General features: G+C 39.3%; 2 protein-coding genes across 4 annotated transcripts; both read right to left on the bottom strand.

The window, feature by feature from the left end:
* Window positions 1-7,485: 7,485 nt before the first annotated feature.
* Window positions 7,486-11,869, bottom strand: LOC141847494 (zinc finger CCCH domain-containing protein 3). Of its 3 annotated transcripts, none has more exons than XM_074735564.1 (6): window positions 11,720-11,869; window positions 11,568-11,644; window positions 11,369-11,447; window positions 9,836-9,910; window positions 7,675-7,808; window positions 7,486-7,612 (listed from the first exon to the last, which is right to left on the bottom strand). In XM_074735564.1, exons 1-5 carry the CDS (start codon window positions 11,847-11,849, stop codon window positions 7,696-7,698), a joined length of 474 nt encoding a protein of 157 aa, XP_074591665.1. In that variant the 5' UTR covers window positions 11,850-11,869; the 3' UTR covers window positions 7,486-7,612; window positions 7,675-7,695. The 3 variants fall into 3 exon arrangements, with proteins under 3 accessions (XP_074591665.1, XP_074591668.1, XP_074591658.1); XM_074735567.1 differs by having other exon boundaries at window positions 7,731-7,808; XM_074735557.1 differs by having other exon boundaries at window positions 7,486-7,808.
* A 3,643-nt stretch (window positions 11,870-15,512) lies between these two features.
* Window positions 15,513-19,597, bottom strand: LOC141840264 (protein ROLLING AND ERECT LEAF 2-like). The gene is made up of 4 exons (XM_074728200.1): window positions 18,443-19,597; window positions 18,152-18,336; window positions 16,715-16,938; window positions 15,513-16,613 (listed from the first exon to the last, which is right to left on the bottom strand). The coding sequence occupies exons 1-4, from the start codon at window positions 19,560-19,562 to the stop codon at window positions 15,818-15,820; spliced, it is 2,325 nt and encodes a 774-aa protein (XP_074584301.1). The 5' UTR covers window positions 19,563-19,597; the 3' UTR covers window positions 15,513-15,817.
* Window positions 19,598-20,058: the final 461 nt, after the last annotated feature.

Below are 20,058 nucleotides of genomic sequence, written 5' to 3'. Positions count from 1 at the left end.
CTCCTATAGCCTCGTGCCTCCCCTGGATGCTCCATCATCCTCGCACTAGCTTGAGATGCTTCCATCAGCTTCGTCATGTCAAGTCTTTGCCAAGACCAACCTTGGACTTCTCCTTGCCAAGACTACCCACTTGGACTTTTCTTTTGCCAAGACTTCCCACTTGGACTTTTCTTTTGCCAAGACTTCCCACTTGGACTTTTCCTTTGCCAAGACTTCCCACTTGGACTTTTCTTTTGCCAAGACTACCCACTTAGACTTTTCTTTTGCCAAGACTACCCACTTGGACTTTTCCTTTGCCAAGACTACCCACTTGGACTTTTCTTTTGCCAAGACTACCCACTTGGACTTTTCCTTTCCCTTGGCCATCTTGGCATCTCGTCTCGGCAACTCTGCACACTCAGCAGTCTAGTCTCTTGGCCATCTCATCTCGGCCATTGCTCTCTCGGCCACTATGCACACTCAGCAATCTAGTCACTCAGCCACTCATCCAAATCACTCAATCAAGTCTCTCAGCCACTCATCCAAGTCATTCAGTCATTCATCCAAATCTCTCAGCCACTCATCCAAGTCACTCAGTCATTCATCCAAGTCTCTCAATCACTCATCCAAGTCATTCAGCCACTCATGCAAAGCTCTCAGCCACTCATCCAAGTCTATCGGCCATCTCGGTCGTTACATCTCGACACCTCGTCTCAGCATCTCAGCCATCTCAGCACACTCAGCAGTCTAGTCTCTCGGCCATTGCTCTGCCACTCTGTACACTCAGCATTCTAGTCACTCAGCCACTCATCCAAATCTCTCAATCACTCATCCAAGTTGCTCAGCCACTCATCCAAGTCTCTCAGTCATTCATCAAAGTCATTCATCCAAGTCATCCAAGTCTCTCAGCCATCTCATCCAAGCCATTGCCCTCATCCATCTCGGCCATTGTCCTCATCCAAGTCTCTCAGTAATTCATCCAAGTCATCCAAGTCTCTCAGCCACTTATCCAAGTCACTCAATCACTCATCTAAGACACTCAGCCACTCATCCACTAAGTCTCTCAGCCACTTATCCAAGTCGCTCAGCCACTCATCCAAATCTCTCAATCATTCATCCATCAGTCATCCAAGTCTCTCAGCCACTCATCCAAGTCTCTCGGCCATCTTATCTCGGCCATCTATTACCCTCTCGGCCACTCTGCACACTCAACAGTCTAGTCTCTCGGTCATTCATCCAAGTCTCTCAGCCACTCATCCAAGTCAGTCAGTCACTCATCCAAGTCTCTCATCTCGGTCTCATCCAAGTCTCTCAACATTCATCCAAGTCATCCAAGTCTCTCAGCAATCTCATCTCGGCCATTGCCCTCTCGGCCACTCTGCACACTCAGCAGTCTAGTCTCTCGGTCATCTCATCTTAGCCACCTCGTCTCGACCATCTCATCTCGGCCATTGCTCTCTCGGCCACTCTACACACTCAGCAGTCTAGTCACTCAGCCACTCATCCAAGTCACTCAACCACTCATCCAACTCATCCAGTCACTCATCCAAGTCACTCATCCAAGTCAGCTCAACCACTCATCCAAGTCAGCTCATCCAAATCACTCATCCAAGTTCAGCCACTCATCCAAATTCTCAGTCATCATCCAAGTCATTCAGCTTAGCCACTCATCTCATTCTTTCTCATCCAAGTTTCTCATTCATTCATCTAAGTCATTCAGCCACTCATCCAAGTCTCTTAGTCACTCATCCAAGTCTCTCCGCTATCTTGGTCGTCTTATCTCGGCACCACGTCTCAGCATCTCAACTATCTCAGCAGTTCATCATCTCAGCACCAATATGGCGAGCCTCGGCCATGTCATCTCGGCACCTCATCTTGGCCATCTTGCATCTCGTCTCGGCACCTCTGCACACTCAGCAGTCTAGTCTCTTGACCATCTCATCTCAGTCACCTCATCTCGGCCATTGCTCTCTCGGCCACTCTACACACTCAACAGTCTAGTCACTCAGCCACTCATCCAAGTCACTCAGCCAAGTCTCTCAGCCATTCATCCAAGTCACTCAGTCATTCATCCAAGTCTCTTAGCCACTCATCCAAGTCATTCAGCCACTCATCCAAGTCTCTCAGCCACTCATCCAAGTCTCTCGGCCATCTCGGTCGTCTTATCTCGACACCTCGTCTCAGCACCTCAACATCTCAGCCATCTCAGCACACTCAGCAGTCTAGTCTCTCGGTCATCTCATGGCAGCCACCTCATCTCGGCCATTGCTCTCTCGGCCACTCTGCACACTCAGTTGTCTAGTCACTCAGCCACTCATCCAAGTCTCTCAACCACTCATCCAAGTCTCTCAGCCACTTATCCAAGTCGCTCAGTTATCTCAGCATTCAAAGTTTCCAAATCCAATAGAAAAGAATGAAAAAGATGGTAAGGAAAAAATGACACCTAGTAGAAGGATTATTCGATAACCTATGCTAATAGAAAAGAATGAATGAATAAAGAATAAAGGAATAACCTTCATAAATCATGCAACCTCATGGTAATGTGGTCTTGACAGAGTCAGAGCAAGTTCTAGAGTAACATTCATCACAAGTGCCACACAACAAATAAATCAATAAGGCTCAGTCCTCACTAGCTATAAATAAGTCATCATCTCAACTATTCAAAATAAAATCCATCACTAAGTTGTATCCTCACGCAATTCAAGAACTCTTTCATGTCTATGAACCTCTAAAACTGACAAACTTAGATAACTAAATTATCACAATTCCTAAGATGATATGAGTCATGTAGAGGAGAAAATTTATTAATAAAGAATGATAATTATTTATACACATCCTAAACTAAAGTATTTATTAAGAAAGAATAACAAATATTATATACATCCTAAACTAAGAAAGAATGATAAACAAATGTACACATCCTAAACTAACCAAGCAATGTAATATATACAAACAGATAAAACAAACAATAATGAATAATTATACACATCCTACCAAACAGAAAAATAAAATTATACACATCCTACTAAACAGAAAAAATAAAATAAAAGAAAATAAAGCAAGTATATACAAAAATAAAATGAGATAGATTACTCCCCTTTCATCAGGAAGATGGATTGTTGCAAACGGGAGACCTTGATTCCTAATCGCCCTGGGTACTCCAACTCTGCAGACTGTGTCTAGTTCAATTGTTCAACACCGATGAAAGTGATCCTTGGGACGTTGCTTTCAGTTCAATTGTTCAACCCTACACTTTCGTATACCTCTCCAATATAGAAAAGCCATAAATAAGTCATAGTACCACTGAAATTAACAACATCCTCCAAGTAGTTAGAATCAAAATAATTAAATAATTAAAAATGAATAAATGAATAAGAAAATGCCCACATAAATAAAAGAATAAATGAATAAATAACAACAACACCAATATACAATCTAAAATATACAAACTTTATGTGAATCCCAGGCAACGGCGCTAAAATTTTGATAGAGTGTGTTTTGGGTGTTTTATTTTAATTTTTTTATTTTATTTGTTTTGTTACTCACACCTATCAAAATTAATTATTTATTTATTTTACCAAACTCCTAATTATCGTTTTAAGTAATTAATATAGAGAGGTCCGGGTCGTCTCTCATGGACTCAATGACAGAGAGTTATTTTAGACAACATGGTACGGGATTTTATTTATGGATCAACCTTATTCATTCCTATCTATCTTATAATCCACAAAAGAATATTAATAATACACTATTTACAACTCTAAACCTATTACACATTGATGGCTTATGTTTTGTGTATTTTATTTTTTATTTTTATTTCATCATTTGTTTTATTTGTTTTGTCACTCACACCCATCAAAATTAAAAATTTATTTATTTACCAAACCCCTAATTATCACTTTAAGTAATATAGAGAGGTCCGGATTGTCTCTTATGAATTCAATGATAGGGAGTTATTCTAGACACTTAGTGCAGGATTTTTATTGGTTGACTTTATTCATTCCTATCTACAAATTCCATTTATTGATAATTAAATCCTACAATGTAGTTTATTAATATACAATCCTATTTACAATAATATACAACAAATTTCACACATTTACAAAGTACTCCACATCTATACATAAATAAACAACAACTATTCCACAATTTAATTTATCATTAAAAAGTTAGCATACAACATGAGTTTCAATTATTATAACATGTACAAACATACATCATAAATTCATACATCATACATTATGATACAACATACATACTTAACCTAAATAAATTATACAACCTAAATTTTATAAATCTTCCAATTGTACAACCTAATAACCTGTTCTTATTCAAGTGTTACAATAACACAACCACAACTCCATACATCATAATGCATACAACAACGTATTCACACTACTCAATCAACACAATCCATGTGCACATGACTCACAACAACCATTCACATAACCGGTTCCAATAACTACAACTTTAACAAAATTCCAAACACTACAAGTTAACATTAAGCATGTTTCTTTACTAATCAACCATCCAACATCCAACTCACATTCAACATTCCAATGCAACAAAAACATATGACTGAGAGATTCATTCCTACCAATTCAACACATCAAAACTTGCTGTCAAACATTTAACATATCATCATATCATGCAATACAATCCAAACATATCCTTCAAACCAAAACAACCAACAAGAACATATATTCTTCAGCACAAACCGAAACCAACAGCAAGCACATATTATTCAACACAACGTAGAAGAACATAAATCATGGGGGGGTTTTGAATGATTCAATCACTAACAACAAAAGAAAAGCAATGCTTAAACTAGGTTAGAACTAGGGTTAGGGTTTCCTTCCCTTTCGGTTCGGAACAGAGGAGAACAGGGGAGAGTGGTGAAGGTGGATGTATGGCCTGAATCAGCACAGAAGCACACCGGCACCATGTTTGATTGAGTCACACCAGTAGGAACGGAAGAACGTCGCCGGAACTGGCCAATTCCGGCGAGCTCAAATCGGGGAAGAACGAGATCGATAGCCGCCGAGCCTCATTCCTGATGCAAACCACAGAAAGGGATTAGAATCAAACGGAAACCCTTACCTCGTTCCTCGGTGGAGAAGATGGTCGGAGATCAACCCGGCGTCCCGTGCCAAACTCCGGTGGACGCCGACCGCAGCTCTGTGGCTGATCCGGAGAGGAGGAGGAAGGATTGCTTGTCGATCTTCGGGGTTGCTGATCGGAGAGGAAGGATGGGCGACGGGAGGCGATGGAGACGGTGGGAGCTCGGGATCGCGAGATCGCGAGATTGGGGAAGGAGAAACAGTAGTCGCAATTTGATTACAATTGAACCGCTGAATCCTCTGTAAACCGCTGAATCCTTATAACCTAAACGCTGAACCGGTTTGATTACAATTGAACCGGATGTAAATCTGAATTGAACCGGCTGACTTCAAATGGGATTTGGGCTGGTTTGGATTGAATGTGGGCTGAACTGCATTGGGTCGGTTAAACTTGAATCAATTCTGATTTGACTCATTTTAAATCTAATTAAGCTAGATCTGAATCCAAATTGAACTCACATTGAGTCAGAACTGATTTTTAGCCTGATCGAGTCAAATCTGAATCTGATTTAAATCTGACTCTAACCAGGATTCATTTCTCTTTCAAATTGAACCTCAAAATATTATTATTTCCATCCTATTTTTCTAATAAACAAATACACAAATTAATATTCAAAAATTTTCATCAATTAATAAAAAATAGAATAAACACTAAAAATTCATCCAGATAAAGAATCAACTCAAAAATCTTATTTATGTCATGAAATATGATTAAATCGGTCTAAAATAATCCTAATTAAACCTTTAAAAATGCTATTTATCACACATTCCTAACCACAATGTTATTCAAACAATAATTCAATTTACACTACCAAGAAACAAACATATACAACAAATTACATAACAAACCTATATACCAAATAATTGTACAACTCTTTTACCTGTTCAATGCTTATTTATTAATACAAGTCATCATACAACATGCATTATAAATCTTATATACACAAATTCACATTACATTTAAGTAACAATAACCCACAAACACTTTACAATTGACATTTCTTAATTCACAAACATTATTCCACTCTACAACACAACACAACACATACTATACAATCGGTTCATTGAAAACAACTTGAACATATTCAAAACATCAACACCTCAACATACCATAACTCAATCCACCATAAAAAAATGCATTCCAATTTCATTAATGGTACAAATTCAATTTCCAATTTGTAAATCATTCATAACCAACTCAATCAACTCAGAACATCTAACATTCCAAATATGATACAACATTTTACCCTCATCTTGAACAACCAAGTAGAGTTCATTACATTATCAAGCATCACTCAACTAGCTACATTCCCATAACACATATCATCCATCATCTACTTAACTCCATCCTATTACAAAATCAACTCATTTCATACAAGGAAAAGTATCACAACAAACCAACCGAACCTCATCTCAGCACCTCAGCATCTCAGCCATCTAAGCACCAATATGGCGAACGAGACTGTTGGATCGTTAAACATAATTCAATTAGTCGGACTACGCCTCCTTCGACTAGACTTGGAGGATGAGCTTGTGATGCAGGGGCAATAGATAACGTGGTTCCTTTCGGGATGGAGATCAAGAATCAAACGAAAGTCACACCTATGGCTGACTTGGCAGTACTAGTCAAATGGACTAGTGTCAATCTTTGTCTTTTGTGGATTCATGAACAAGCTGCAAATATTCCTAAGACATATGGCAACATAAGCATTTATAAAGTTGTCAGATCTAGTGCTTTGAATCCTTTTTTTTTTTTTGCTCATAATGCCAATACGTCCTATCATTTACTGCCCTAAGAGAGCTTAACATCTCTGTCATGGTAAGTAAAGATGATTGTGATGACCCTTCTTCAGTAAAAAAAAAATCTACCACTGTAACGGCCCCACACGATCGATCTCATGATCATCTGTGAGAAGGTAAATCGAAAAATTACAATTGACCAATACAGAAGAGGACATTGCTTCGGTTTTGTCAAAATTCGACCTTATCCACTTCAATAAATTTGCTCCGCACTAACAATTTAATTATGCCCCGAAAAGGATAATTGTGATAACCCCACAGACTGACTCAGTTGCTTCCCACACGTAATCTGCCGTAATAAAATCTAAAAGTCTAATTTCTAATGGGGGTAAAATGTCTCGATAGTTGCTCACCCCTTTTACAATAGATCACTGGACCAAGATAAAATCTCTAATGATTTACCCCTCTTTTAATTCATTTGAGATATTACTATAGGAACCCGGACGAGGATATCACCTTTTATCACAAATAAAGGTAATTGTGATAAGATAAAAGCCTCCAATCATCATAAACATCAATAAATTTTAATAATTTTTTTTAACAAAATAAATTTTGTCATGGATGTTTTATTGGAGTATGACATCTTCTATTTATAAATATAAAAGATAATCTAGTACACAAAACTCCCATCGACTTAGAATCCCGAGCATAAATAGCATCAGGGAGTTCCACAGAGGCATACAAAGAAAAAATCCTTCATATTTCCAGGTCACCTGGAATGCCAGATTGAGAAAAAGGAAATTTAAAAAAAATTATTATAGTTTGTAGATATTACCACAAATATTCCCTACAAGATTTATCCCCAATCAACAAACGGAAGAGGATGACCACCTTCTGGAGGTGGTGGTCTCAATGATGGAGGCAAGTTGCCCCAGGAGATTCCCGCCTGATTCATGATAGTTGATGTGCCTACCAAATGACAGCACTAAACAATGTTAAAAGATTTTATTTATTTAAAAAAAAACAGATCAACATATGAACACTAAACATAAGAGGATGAAGCAAAAGAGAGAAGAAACTTAGCAGAAAACTCTTTAGTTTATTGAAGGAATAAAATTTAATTATTGCCAATCTACCACCCAAATACCAACTCCACTACCTCCCGAGAGGCAATGAATAAAATTTAAAAATCATCATTGTGTTGCTGTTCAAGCAAGCACCAATATAATGTTCATCATGATTTAGTAAAATGAACTATAGGCTACTCTACTAAATATTTTTTTGTTGAGTTGTGTAGTTTGAATAGCTATGTAGTCTAAGAATACACTATGCAAGTTACTTGCTAAATCAAATCACGACCTAGTGCATGCTGAATCATTTTGCTTCTTCAAGGAATTTCTAATTTCCAACTTGACTTGTATAATCCTAGAGTTTCAGTCAGTCTAAGAGCAACTATTATAAAATTTCTTCTCTTGGTCAAGATCATAAATCAACGACTATTCTTTTAATAACACAAAAGAAATAGAAAAAACTATCATGTTGATGTAAATTTTAAATTGTTTTAGGAATTGCTTTGCAAACATGACCTGCATGAAGCATAAACAATGTTTCCCTGGAAGAGAATAAAATATCAAAAATAAAACATTAAAAGATGAAAGAAACAAATTCTGAAACCAAAAGTTCTTTGTTGAAGTAAATCTAAGCTTTAGCAAACGTGAGCAAACACTATAAATTAAGAACATCAATGAAGGTGTACACTTTATTCTATGTGGACTCAATCTACATGCACTATAGTGAAGAGCCAATCAAAGAATTTAGAAAGATTTGATGAAAATAAAAATGAAATGAACATTTTAGACCAACTTCGTTATTTGTTAGTTTGGAGTAAGATGGGACATCTATTTATCAAAATGGTATTAAAAATAACTCGAGAAAGATCAATAAGACACTGCTAGAATAAGTTATTTAAAAGGAAACAATATGAATAATGCAAAAGCATCATCACTGTATGGAATCCTTATTTTAAGTATTTTCTATCAAACAACTAATGGTAGATATCATACGCTTCAAGTCACCTCACTAATTTAGCAAATGGGATTAAGAGGTATTTGCAAGGAACTCTTGATCGAGGCATTTAGTAATAACACAATCAACAACTACAAGCTTGTTGTCCACTTTATTAATACTGGTTAGATTGGTTGATTAGACAACAATAAAAATACATGCAAGTTGATCCCATAGCGTAAGCTCATGGTTGTCAAACAAATAGAAGGTTGTGGTTTCTTTTCAGCTGAAATATAGCGACAGAGTAACAGCAAAAACAAATGAAAAATTTTAGAGTACATTCATGACAGACACTCGACCTTCTATGTGGCAACAAACCAACTATAGAAAACATAAAGATCATATGGATCATACCTCATTTGAGAAGTAATCAGACACGGAGAAATAAAATTGCAGCATAACAGAGTGAGAGCAATTAACAAACATTTACCAAAGCTTTGCCCAAGGCAAATCATCTTTCATTTTATAAGATCACCGTTTTAAAGACAAAATAAAATTAAGGTGTGATGTGACTTAACTCACTTGTCAAGTAGGTTAGTTGGTAAAGGTGAAAAATGTGATAACAGAAACAAATTAGGCTGTTTTAAACGACATCAAGGACTTTAGATCCTTCCTCATAATGCAAAGAAAAAAATATCAGGTTGCAAGTTGGCATAACTTGCTAATCTAGTGTTTCTTCCTCTCTCTTGCTCTAATCATTTTGCCTTTTAACTCCCTCCACTTTCCAATATTTAATTAGCCATATTTCTTCATGCATCTGATGCATTTCCACTCAAAAGAGCCAACTAGAATTCAATGATAATCTAACCATGACTATCAAAAAAAAGTCAAAAACTAAGATTATCTAGCACAATTTAGATTAAATTTGTCATATTATACTCATAATTTTGTTACTTTCTACATCCAAATATAAAAAAGCTAAGCAAACTCACCTGATAAATTCTCCCTTGATTGAAAATTAGTAACCAAACTATTCTGAAATGGTAACATCTCTGGGTAGCTCAGCCCTGCACAATACGAGTCAATAATATTAATGGCATATCTTGATAAGTGAATGATAAAAAAAAATTTCCAAAGAATTTTTTTGTATTTGCATTCTGATTGTTTAAATCTAAAAACATCTGCAATTAACAGGTGCCAATGACAACCTAACTAGGCTTTCACTGAAACAATCCCAAAATTCCTCACTAGCACAAATCGTGAACTAACAACCTCAAGGCAGTACTATTTAGTGATTTGAAATGAAAATAGGCATATTAGAGTTAAAGACCTCAGACCTTTTTTCTCTATATTGCACCAAACCACATATCAAGAGATTGTTTGACATCATAGTAATGACAAAAATAAAATGGTCAATACCAACAAACTTGAAATTAGACTTTTCATTTTTACTTAATCTGTACATTGTCAAACAAATAGTTAGGACTCTGTTTTTAATGAGGACAACAATTTTTTAAAAAATGGACACAGTATGATTTACAAAAGAAAAGCTGCTCCATTTTGCAGTTGGATAGGATTTTCATTTTTTCTGCAGCCAAAGCCAATCTAATTCTTCGCTAGATCAAGCACACCAGTTGAGAGCATGTCAATATAAAAGGTAGGTTTTGAAGCAGTTCTGAAGTTTGTTCACGGTGGGTGCTCTTAATTATCAAAGCCAAATGTTAGGTTGCAGAATATTAATTTTATTGTAATTTTAACAAAAAAAACTGCAAAGAATGTGGTTTTTAATTATTTTTTATTGTCATATCTTTTATTTTTCAAAAATAAGTTTCAAATCAAATAAACCAAAATATGTTTTAGTTAAGACTTTCAAAACACAATATTTCAATTGGCTTCTAGTTTTCTCACTAGCTATAAACCAAGCTGTGCCAACACCTATATACAAAGAGGACAAAGGTGATAAGAAAACACATATTGCTCTAAAGTGTGACATCTTAAACATGAATTGCATGCATCTGTTATGTTTTATAAGTGCATGTGCTGTAGAGTGTAGATAAACAACCTGCAGCAGACTCTCTGTAGTTTAACAACTGAAATATAAGCATTTCTTCACTAAATGAGACCGAGAAGGTATTAGGTAGGAGAAAAAAATAGCATACTAGGCTCAGTGAAGAGGAAAGTGGGAGGATAAGTTAATTTCCAAAAGTATCTTTTACCGTCCTGAGCAAAAAAAAAAGTGAGTCCAATTGATAACATCGATCAGTAATTTTATTAGTCCAGACGTCATACATTTTCCATGTTACAAAAAGTGAAACGCAACCAACAAAGACGTAAAAAAGTAGGAAAATTTTAGGGTTATGTTATCGACATATTTTGTCCATGATAGAAGAAAAAGGGCGAAATAGGTTTTATTCAAGGCTACAATTTACACGTCTCTTTTAACAAATTTTTCCTCGAGATTTAAACATTCCACGAAAAAGAAAATAAGGAAGCGATTGTTTGTAATCGAATCACAACCAACTAACCTGTCCCGTAAGGTGCAGGATTGAGCGAATCCTGCTTCGGATGAAAATACTTGCATGCATCCCCATACTTGCAAACCCCCTACGAACGCAGAAGTGAAGCAATTAGTAGAGTTAAAAAAGATGTAAGCTTTGATAAAGTGCTCCCAGGAACAAGCAGGTCCGATCTCGCTGGAGATGCTAAGATCGAGAAGGATCTTACAGATCGGACAAAGTGGTGGCAAACCCCCTTAGCCAGTCTTCCATCAGACTGGAAAAGAGGCGATCCTCCATGCGGCTCTGCGAACAAGGACCACGAGTTGTATGAGGAAATGCTTGAGCGACGAGGGGAAGGGCATGGAGCAGCAGCGGTACCTTTGAAGGAGTCGTACCAAAGGGCGCGGGCTCGCTGGTGGCTGAGGCCCTGAAGGTGGCGCTTGCGGGCGCCCGGCGTGTCTTGGAACTGCTTATCGCAGTAGTCGCAGTGGTATTTCCCGAGTGGCATCCGTCCCCCGCCGTTTCTTCTTCCTCGAGCGTAGCTCTAAAACCCCTAAAAAAAGACCTTTTTTTTAAAAATAAAATAAAATAAATCTTTAAAAAAACCTTAAAAAATAAAATTTGTGTTGTATGCATTGACTTACTACAACTGCACTTTAACCGTGGTCATTCCGGAGGACGCCTGCCTGCAAGAAGGTGGAGCTATTGCTTCTTCGATGGTCAGCGCCTCCCCTGTTTCTGCCTCTCCGCCCTCTGATTCACCAGCCAACTCCTCTTCATCTTCAGGGAGAACGGGAAAGGCGCTGTCTTTGTGGAACAAGTCGAAGGAACGGAGTCGGGAGGGATCGCGGTCGCCGCCGTCGCCTCCTGCGCTGGCGGCGTATAGGGCGGGAGGAACAGGGGAGGCGGCCGGGGTTGCACTTGCATGTGCATGAGGAAGTGCTCAGAGATAGCTCCGCGTTCACGGAGAGCCTGCGCCGCTTCCACTCCGCCGTGAACATGTAAAACTTCTTCTTTTATCGCATCTGAGTATTTGTTTCCACTCTCGTAATCGATTGATTTCATCAAAATTCTTCCTTGGCGGAGAAGGGTTCCGTGATTGGGAGGAAGGAGCTGGACCTGAATTCTTGTATGTGATGGTCTGATTTTTGTTTGTTTCGTCTATATTTTGTCACTGTGTGAGTTGAGTTCCAACTAAAACATGCATTTTGGAGGTATTCATTTTCACATCCTAATGGTGCATGAACACAGTCCATACGTCCAGCATCTTTTGATTGCATTTTTTATTTAAAAAAAATATTTTACAAATACGTCATAGCTGGGGATCGAACCGCAAGTGTCTGAGTGACAACCTGAATGTCCTATCGCGACACTATTGTCCAGGGTTCATTTTCTCCTAAACATGCATTTTGGAATACCCACATCTTAATCGGGTCAAGACAAACAGACTGATTTCGGGATCGACTTGCTTTGAGCAAATTTGCACAGAATGATCAAGGATCAGCTTGTTAAAATATTGTCACTTTCATTTTGGGAATATTCACATCATAATGGTATTAATGCCTAAACAACTTATTTTAACTGAATAAGTTGATTACAGAATCATCTAGTGGGGTAGCTTTGCATAGGATTGTCAACAAGTTGATATAGAAGTCATCTTGTTACAGTGTTTGCACCTGAAATGTACATTTTGGAATGTTTATATCCTAAAGATCAATAGTAAACTCACTTTCCCCCAAGCAAGCTGATCTTAGAATCAGTTTATGCAAGATGAATCTGAAATCACCTTGTGACCTGTTTGGTGAAGTGAAAATTTAGGTGGAAGGATATGATGGGAATTAAAAAAAAAGAGTGGGGCCACTTTTTGGTTTTAAAAAAATGAATATAGAGGTGTTTTTTCAGTTAATTCAGAACATGAACACTTTATTTTGGTAAATTGCCTGGAAGTTAAGATTTTAAGAGATGACAGTTAAAAGTTAAGATACTGTTTAGTTCAAGAATTAACTGGGGAGAGCGTGAAAAAAATTGACAAAAATGGTTAAGAAGTTGGTCTAGGTTTGGTGCTTTCGTAGACAACATAGGGAAGAATTGAAGACTATATATACCATTGGACATGCTACCTTGTGTTTACTAAGAATTGAAGACTGAAACTTGCTCGAGATTTTGAACCTTTTAACCAAATATTTGTAGGTATTCTGCCAGTGTTTCTCTAATATTGTTTATAATAAGTACACATGATAATTTGTTGATTCTCTCTTTGTCCTCCATAGTAGCTCTTACTACAAAACATGGGAGTGGAAAACTGTGATACAATAGGCAAAACATTCCTTTGGCATGAACTTATTTAGGTAAGCTGAGATAAAAGCCCTGCCATGGAAACTGTTAAATTTTATTGGTGGAATTCATAATCGTTTTCATTCTTTTCTTTCATTTTTTTTTATGAATTATGCTGATAGTTATATTGGATTACATGCAGAAAAGCCTGTTTTTGCTAAATTTCAGTTGGCTTTTCCCCCTAATAGGGTGCAATGAAAAGGTGGGGTTTCTCAGGTATGCCGGCATCACATGGTGCATCGTTGTCACATAGAAGCTTAGGGTCTACTGGCCAGAGGGATGCAACAGGAAAGGTATGCATTACAAGAATCCATTTATCTTCATGGACAATTCTAATTTTATATTTCTTAAGTAAATGTGAATTCATTTTTCGTGAACCACAAATTCCTTTATGATTTGTAGCTTGCTATGCATTGTAACTGTTGAATCATTGCTAGTCAGTGTTTCTGATATTCTGAAGTGTTGTGCATGCAATACCTTGGGCTCTTCATTATTAAACATGTTTATTTCTATATCTTCTTTAGTGTATGGATAGCTGATGTGTTGTTGAATAAATAGGTTTTTAAAGGCAAGAAAATGCCTGGACGAATGGGTGGAAAGCAATGTACTGTAAAGAATGTGTGGGCATACAAAATAGACCCCGTCAGAAAGTTGATGTGGGTGAAAGGCCAGGTAAGCCTGTTACTTATCGATCGCATAGCATAAGCTTAACAGATTATGTACACTCTTCCGAGACGACATCCAAGCACCATCTTATTGTTCCTGAGATGACAAATGCAGGTTCCTGGTGCCGAAGGAAACTTCGTTTTTATCAAAGACGCCGTCAAAGATGCTGTGTACCATCCATGCTCGAGTCGCCAACCTCGGAGAAGACGATCCTTTCATGGCAGCAGATTAACCATTCCTTCCCCATACTGCAAAGATGCCTTGGATCTTCCTTGTTAAGAATTTTATCCTCAGTTTTCAAAGATTTTGGATAGTGATTGTTCCTTTATTATGGTCTTTGGTTCAAGGCAGTTGTTTTTTTATTTAGTTTCTACAACTGAAAGGGGGAAGATTTTATCCTCTCTTCCCTATTCACTTTAGATGTAGCCAAAGAGATGTTTTGTAATAATGCCTCACATGATTTTATATGTTATGAAAATTCATTCATGATCTGGAAATGAAAGATTGCATCTCTCTTTTTACTAGTCTCAACTCAATAATTGTGATGCTGCTGTTCCCAGACCCACCCACGCAGTGCCTATTTGCTATCTTTTGTCTTTAATCTCCACCTCACCAGGTAAACATAGCCAACAAAACCTGAGGGTAACTCGACACATGTATGACAATTGCTGCAGCTGGATCTCATTGCCTAGAGTTAATATGTTCCTTTTGTTTTTCTCATTAGAACTTTAACAGTGAAAGCAAACATTGTTCTTTCAAACAGGAAACTAAAGTAAAAAAGGCAGACACTTTGCACTTTGAAAGAGAAAAGAACTTTAAAAATAAGAAGAATCTTCAACTTACCATGGAGAAAAGAAGGTATAAGAGGGAAGTATTTGGAGTTGGAGACTGCTTAGGTTGTCCTTTGGAATATAAAAGTTCCTGCACATGGCAAACTTCACATATCAGATAAAACTTATGTAATAAAAGACTGAATATTCACTGTTCCTGGAATCATATCTTCAGATCAAACAATAACAAGAATGTTAAAGCAGTCCAAGTAGAGTCAAGCTTTTCTAAAAGAAAAGGAAAAAGGGGGGAGAATAAAAAGGCCTTACAAAGCTTTGGCCTCTGAATTCTTCATGTACATGTTTCTGAGATCAAAGCTTTAAACAAATGCTTCAATTGATCCAAAAGATCTTAGCACTTGAAAAAGGAAGATAAACCATTTACCTGCTACTATCAATTGCCAAAAAGATCATTAAAATCTGTGACGGTGAACTTTATTAAAGCACAAAAAGCAGCTCTCATCTGGAGGGTACCATTCATCCCCTTGTACATTCCAGAAACGGGCAAAACATATCATGCCAAATTATATCTACATCAACTATTAGCCTAGGACCTTAAGATAGAGAAACAATTTTCTGCCTGTTTGTAACTATATCTTCTTGATCACATAAATAATAAAATAGCCCAAAAACTACAAAGGGAGTTTCATCAAACAGATCCAGCTCGACGGCAAACACCTTCCATAGCTACGACAACCATTCCAGAGAACCCCATCAATGCCTGAAACACACCAGGCAGGCCGGTCTGTATATTGTTAAGGGTCAATGATCTTGTGACCTCAACTGCCTTTGCATGCCTTGTGATCTCCTCTTCAACCTTTCTCCGACATGCTGCAATCTCTGACTTTTTCTCAGCCAACGGATCACGCATGTCAAATACTTGTCCATCATTGTCATGCCTCCCACCAGGAAGCGCAAGGCCGACCATTGAGTATGATTGGTAGTATTTTTTCTCAATACTTCTCAGTGCTGTGGACTTCTTCTCAAGCTCTTTTGAGTATGTTTCAGCTCGTTTCTTAATCTTCAACTCTTCTGCCTGCTTTGTGTAGATGACATGGATGACGTTCATGAAACTCTTTACAGCCTCAGAGAGCACAGTATCAGGCAACCTATCTAGAGCTTGCTTCCACTCATCACAGAAGACCGTAAGTTCAATTGCGATAGGTGAATAATGATCTTTCTGGGGGTTGTCACTGCTGACTTGATGAAGTGTAAGCTTAAGCCAGCCATACAAGGCGCGGACATAGTCACGATGATATTTCACAAGTCGGTTGAAGCTTGAATGCCATGCTGAGACAGCAGCCTCAAGGTCACGAGTTGCTAGCCTATGCAAGTTGGATGTTGATTCACCATTAGAAGCACTATTCACAAGACCTCGGACTTGTTGCACAATCTGGTTCTGGGTTTCATGAAACTGGTTCACTTTCCTCCACATATTCAAAAGCCTAAAAAATATATGAACTTATTTAGACAGAGCTAAACAGATGTTTTAGTAAATCATATGGGCACTGTGCAATGAAATATTGAATCGGAAAGAGAGACTCACGCATAACAGATCTGGACAAGTTGTGGAGCAAGTTCATCATCACGGACTTCAGCTATCGCAGTTGATGTAGTAGTGACAGCTTGAGATGTCACTATGATTAATGACTGTAACTTCTTGATCGAAGCCTTGGTCTTGTCCAGTTTAGCATCCACCTTTCCCTTGTATTCTAGGCTCTGCAATGTTGAAAGTTTCTTCTCATGCTCAATCTTCACGCCTTCTCTAGCCTATAGATCAAAGCATCAGAGGTACATCCATCAGAACCATAACATCAATTAGGCCAAGAAATAGCATGCATGGAGTGTTTCATCAGATGCAGATGCATAGGAGCATGGTATTTTAGAACTGAAAATTCACATAAAAGACAAAAAAATATCATACTCATAAGATGGTTTTTACTATAAAAGGCAGTCCGGTACACTAAATTCCTACCAATGTGGGGTCCTAGATAACATGGTTTTTACTATAAATAAATAAATAAATAAAGCTTATCTAGTCATTCTTAGGATAAAACCATTTATCACATGATAATAGGCCTTTGCCATAACCAGATGTAGGCACACCTGCAGCATAACAAAGTGTGGTAGGATCTTAGAAATATTAATGCTAGAGTCCATGAGACTTACTGGGATTTATCATTTTTTTTAGAAATATTAATGCTAGAGCACTGTTTTTACTTCTAAATTTCGAACAAAATGTAGGAGATATTGTGTGATCACTCCCTAATACAGATTATACCCAAAGAATAAATTCAGATGTGTATCAGTAACTGTAAGCAACTAAATAGGAAAAATCCATAAGTTTTACAGGAAATTTGCAGATGCTTCTAGTTCTAATTGGTTGGTTTACCAGACTTTGAAGTCACTTGCTTGATAATGATAAGATTCTGATCTGGTAAACAGAGCAAGAGAGTTTGTCAAACTAAATATTCTAACCACTCATGTATCTGAAAATAAATGAGAAAAAGAGTAAGGTTACTCACCCAATCTATGATACAATATATGCAGGCAAGGGAGTCGCAAAAATGCCAAAACTATGAAACCAAATAGTGAGTTTGGGAGCTAAAAATACTAATTAATAAAAGTGAATCTTAAATGTATTCCAACTTAGTCAATCAGGAATTAAGAGGCAACACACTTCTATGTCTGTTCCTTTTAAACATAATCTCATAGTCTTTATCATGCAACAGTAACATAACTAACTACCAACTCGACTACATTAGAAAATTAAATGTATGCTTGTCATAATCAATGCTTAAGCAGCAGGAGTTGTAGATCACCTGTTGAATCATTCTCAATGACAACATGAAAATGCAATGTCACAGGTAAGATACTGAACCGAGTCTCATAAATAGGCCAACCAACTAAAGAATTAATAAGGTAAATCTTCGACTTCATATTTTTAAAGATGGTACTTCATATTTTTAAAGATGGTAGATACCTTCACCTCCTTATAGAGCTTAGTCTCCCAAGCCAAGAGCCGCTCCAATGTAGAGACATGGCTCTTCCCTCGGTCAGACTCTTCCAATGCAGACGTGTCCAGGCTGTACCGAATTGCTAATGGTGGTTTGGACGTCCAGCTTGAGGATAGCGTGCTCAGCACGCTGTTCGAGTGGTACACCGTCTCTAAAAGATGAATATAGTCAAGATAATCAATCAACTGAAGCAGTAATTTGACATAGAGGTTTGCATTTGAAAGAAGTATGAGGAATGGCTGCGCTCTTCCACTTACTCTTCAGCTGCCGGAAGCTACCGTCGAACTGGGCACGGCCAATCTCAAGGAGATCTGAGATGGCGCTGCCGGCGTCGGCAGCCTTGACGAAGTACTCCTCGAGAGCTGCAGCAATTTCCGCCAGATTGTGGTGGCGCACTGCCAATGTCAACTCGGCGGCGGCGGAGGTGGATGGTGTCTCCTCCCGGCGGCCTCCATTCCACCTGGCCAACGACGATTCCACCACCATCATCGGCCGCAACCGCGACTTCGCCTCCGCAGCCGCAGAAGACGCGATCTCCGACGGCGTCACCTGACTAGATGCGAATCCGCTGTACTCAGATCTGGCGGCCATGTTCTCGGATCGGGAAAAAGTATCCCTCTCGTTGTCTCCGTCCTCCTCTAGCTCCGGCTCGCTGTCGGATCTGGTGGATGAGCTGGTGGTGCTTCGGTAATGCTGGCCCCAGTCGCGGCAGTGGACCTCTTCTTTTCGTCCTCCGCATCCTTCTTCATCTCCCGGATCTTGCTCCTCGTCAGATTCATCCGCTTCTTCCTCCAAGGGAACCTGGTGTTGCATGCGATTCTTCTCCTCGAGTTCGGCCTTCCTACGCTCGTAGAACTCTGAGTCCGGGGGCGAAGGAGGGTAAAAGTTCTCCCAGTCCCAGGCGGATGAGGACTGGGAGGGGGTGGTAGCGTACGTCCAGTTCACCGGTGGGAACTGGGTGTGGCCACCGACGGAGGGTATGCGGAAGTGGTTGGCGGAAGAAGCAGCGACAGTGGGAGAAGGGGAGGGGGAAGCCGAAGAGCGTTTTTGCAGCTGGTGGCGGCGTAGTTGTGGTATCAGCGGCGGCGGCGGCGGTAGAGTAGAGGGAGTCGGAGGGGGAAGTGGGCTGGGCGGGGGGAGGGAGGCGGGGGCGGAGGAGCGGAGAAGGACAGGCGGGGCGTGTTCAGAGACGGCCAGGGGCTCACCCCGGGCGAAGCGGGTGAGGGCGGAGCCAGTTAGGCGGAGCGAACGGAGGTAGTCCGCGTGGGCGGAGGCGAGGTGGTTGCGGGAGTGGACGATCTCCTTCATCAGGCGGCGCCGCTCCTTGCAGCGCCGCACGCAGTCCTCGTTCTCCACCCTCGACGCCGAGCATCCCATTTGCTCTCGCGGTGGCGGCAACCAACCGACCAACGGCAGCGGTGCGGAGAGATTTTAAGGGGAGATCAGAATGGAAGCACGAATGTCGTACTTCACAGCGACGATAGAGAAAGTTCGATTTAATCAATTAATAGATTAATAAAAAAAATCACAACCAAATAATTTATCTATACACACAAGGGGGAGCATGAGTAACTGTGACCGTCAGATCGCAGGAATTCCAGATTTACGATCGACGCAGCTACGACCAGTATCGGTGATTGCACCGTATGGTCGTCTGATTGACTGCCCATGTCGATCACCAAACACGCAAGTACATCGTCATTCTTCCTTTCCAGTGGCGAAACGAGTGGGCCATGCTCACACAATCCAATGAGAGAAGAATTTTTCTCTGTTTGCTGGTTGACAAGACACGTAAGCTGATCGCGCATGGGCTTCCAGCAAGCGGCGCCTTCGGATTCATCGCCCAAGGATTTGGTTTGGTGCTAAAAAGGGC

The sequence above is a fragment of the Curcuma longa genome, chromosome 1 (genome assembly GCF_044706935.1).
Source record: "Curcuma longa cultivar G26 ecotype Majalengka, Jawa Barat chromosome 1, ITB_CL_G26_1.1, whole genome shotgun sequence".
NCBI classification, from domain to species: Eukaryota; Viridiplantae; Streptophyta; class Magnoliopsida; order Zingiberales; family Zingiberaceae; genus Curcuma; species Curcuma longa.
This window is presented reverse-complemented; position numbering and strand designations above follow the sequence as displayed.

Bases quoted from the DNA above. Each gene is read 5' to 3' on its own strand.
- LOC141847494 (XM_074735557.1), bottom strand. From the start codon at position 11,849: ATGCCACTCGGGAAATACCACTGCGACTACTGCGATAAGCAGTTCCAA. The intron at 11,645-11,719 runs GTACCGCTGCTG...CCTTGTTCGCAG, and splicing joins TTGGTACGACTCCTTCAAAG to AGCCGCATGGAGGATCGCCT. The intron at 11,448-11,567 runs GTAAGATCCTTC...CTGCGTTCGTAG, and splicing joins GCCACCACTTTGTCCGATCT to GGGGTTTGCAAGTATGGGGA.
- LOC141840264 (XM_074728200.1), bottom strand. From the start codon at position 19,562: ATGGGATGCTCGGCGTCGAGGGTGGAGAACGAGGACTGCGTGCGGCGC. The intron at 18,337-18,442 runs GTAAGTGGAAGA...TTCATCTTTTAG, and splicing joins TAGCTTCCGGCAGCTGAAGA to AGACGGTGTACCACTCGAAC. The intron at 16,614-16,714 runs GTGAGTCTCTCT...TATATTTTTTAG, and splicing joins CTTGTCCAGATCTGTTATGC to GCTTTTGAATATGTGGAGGA.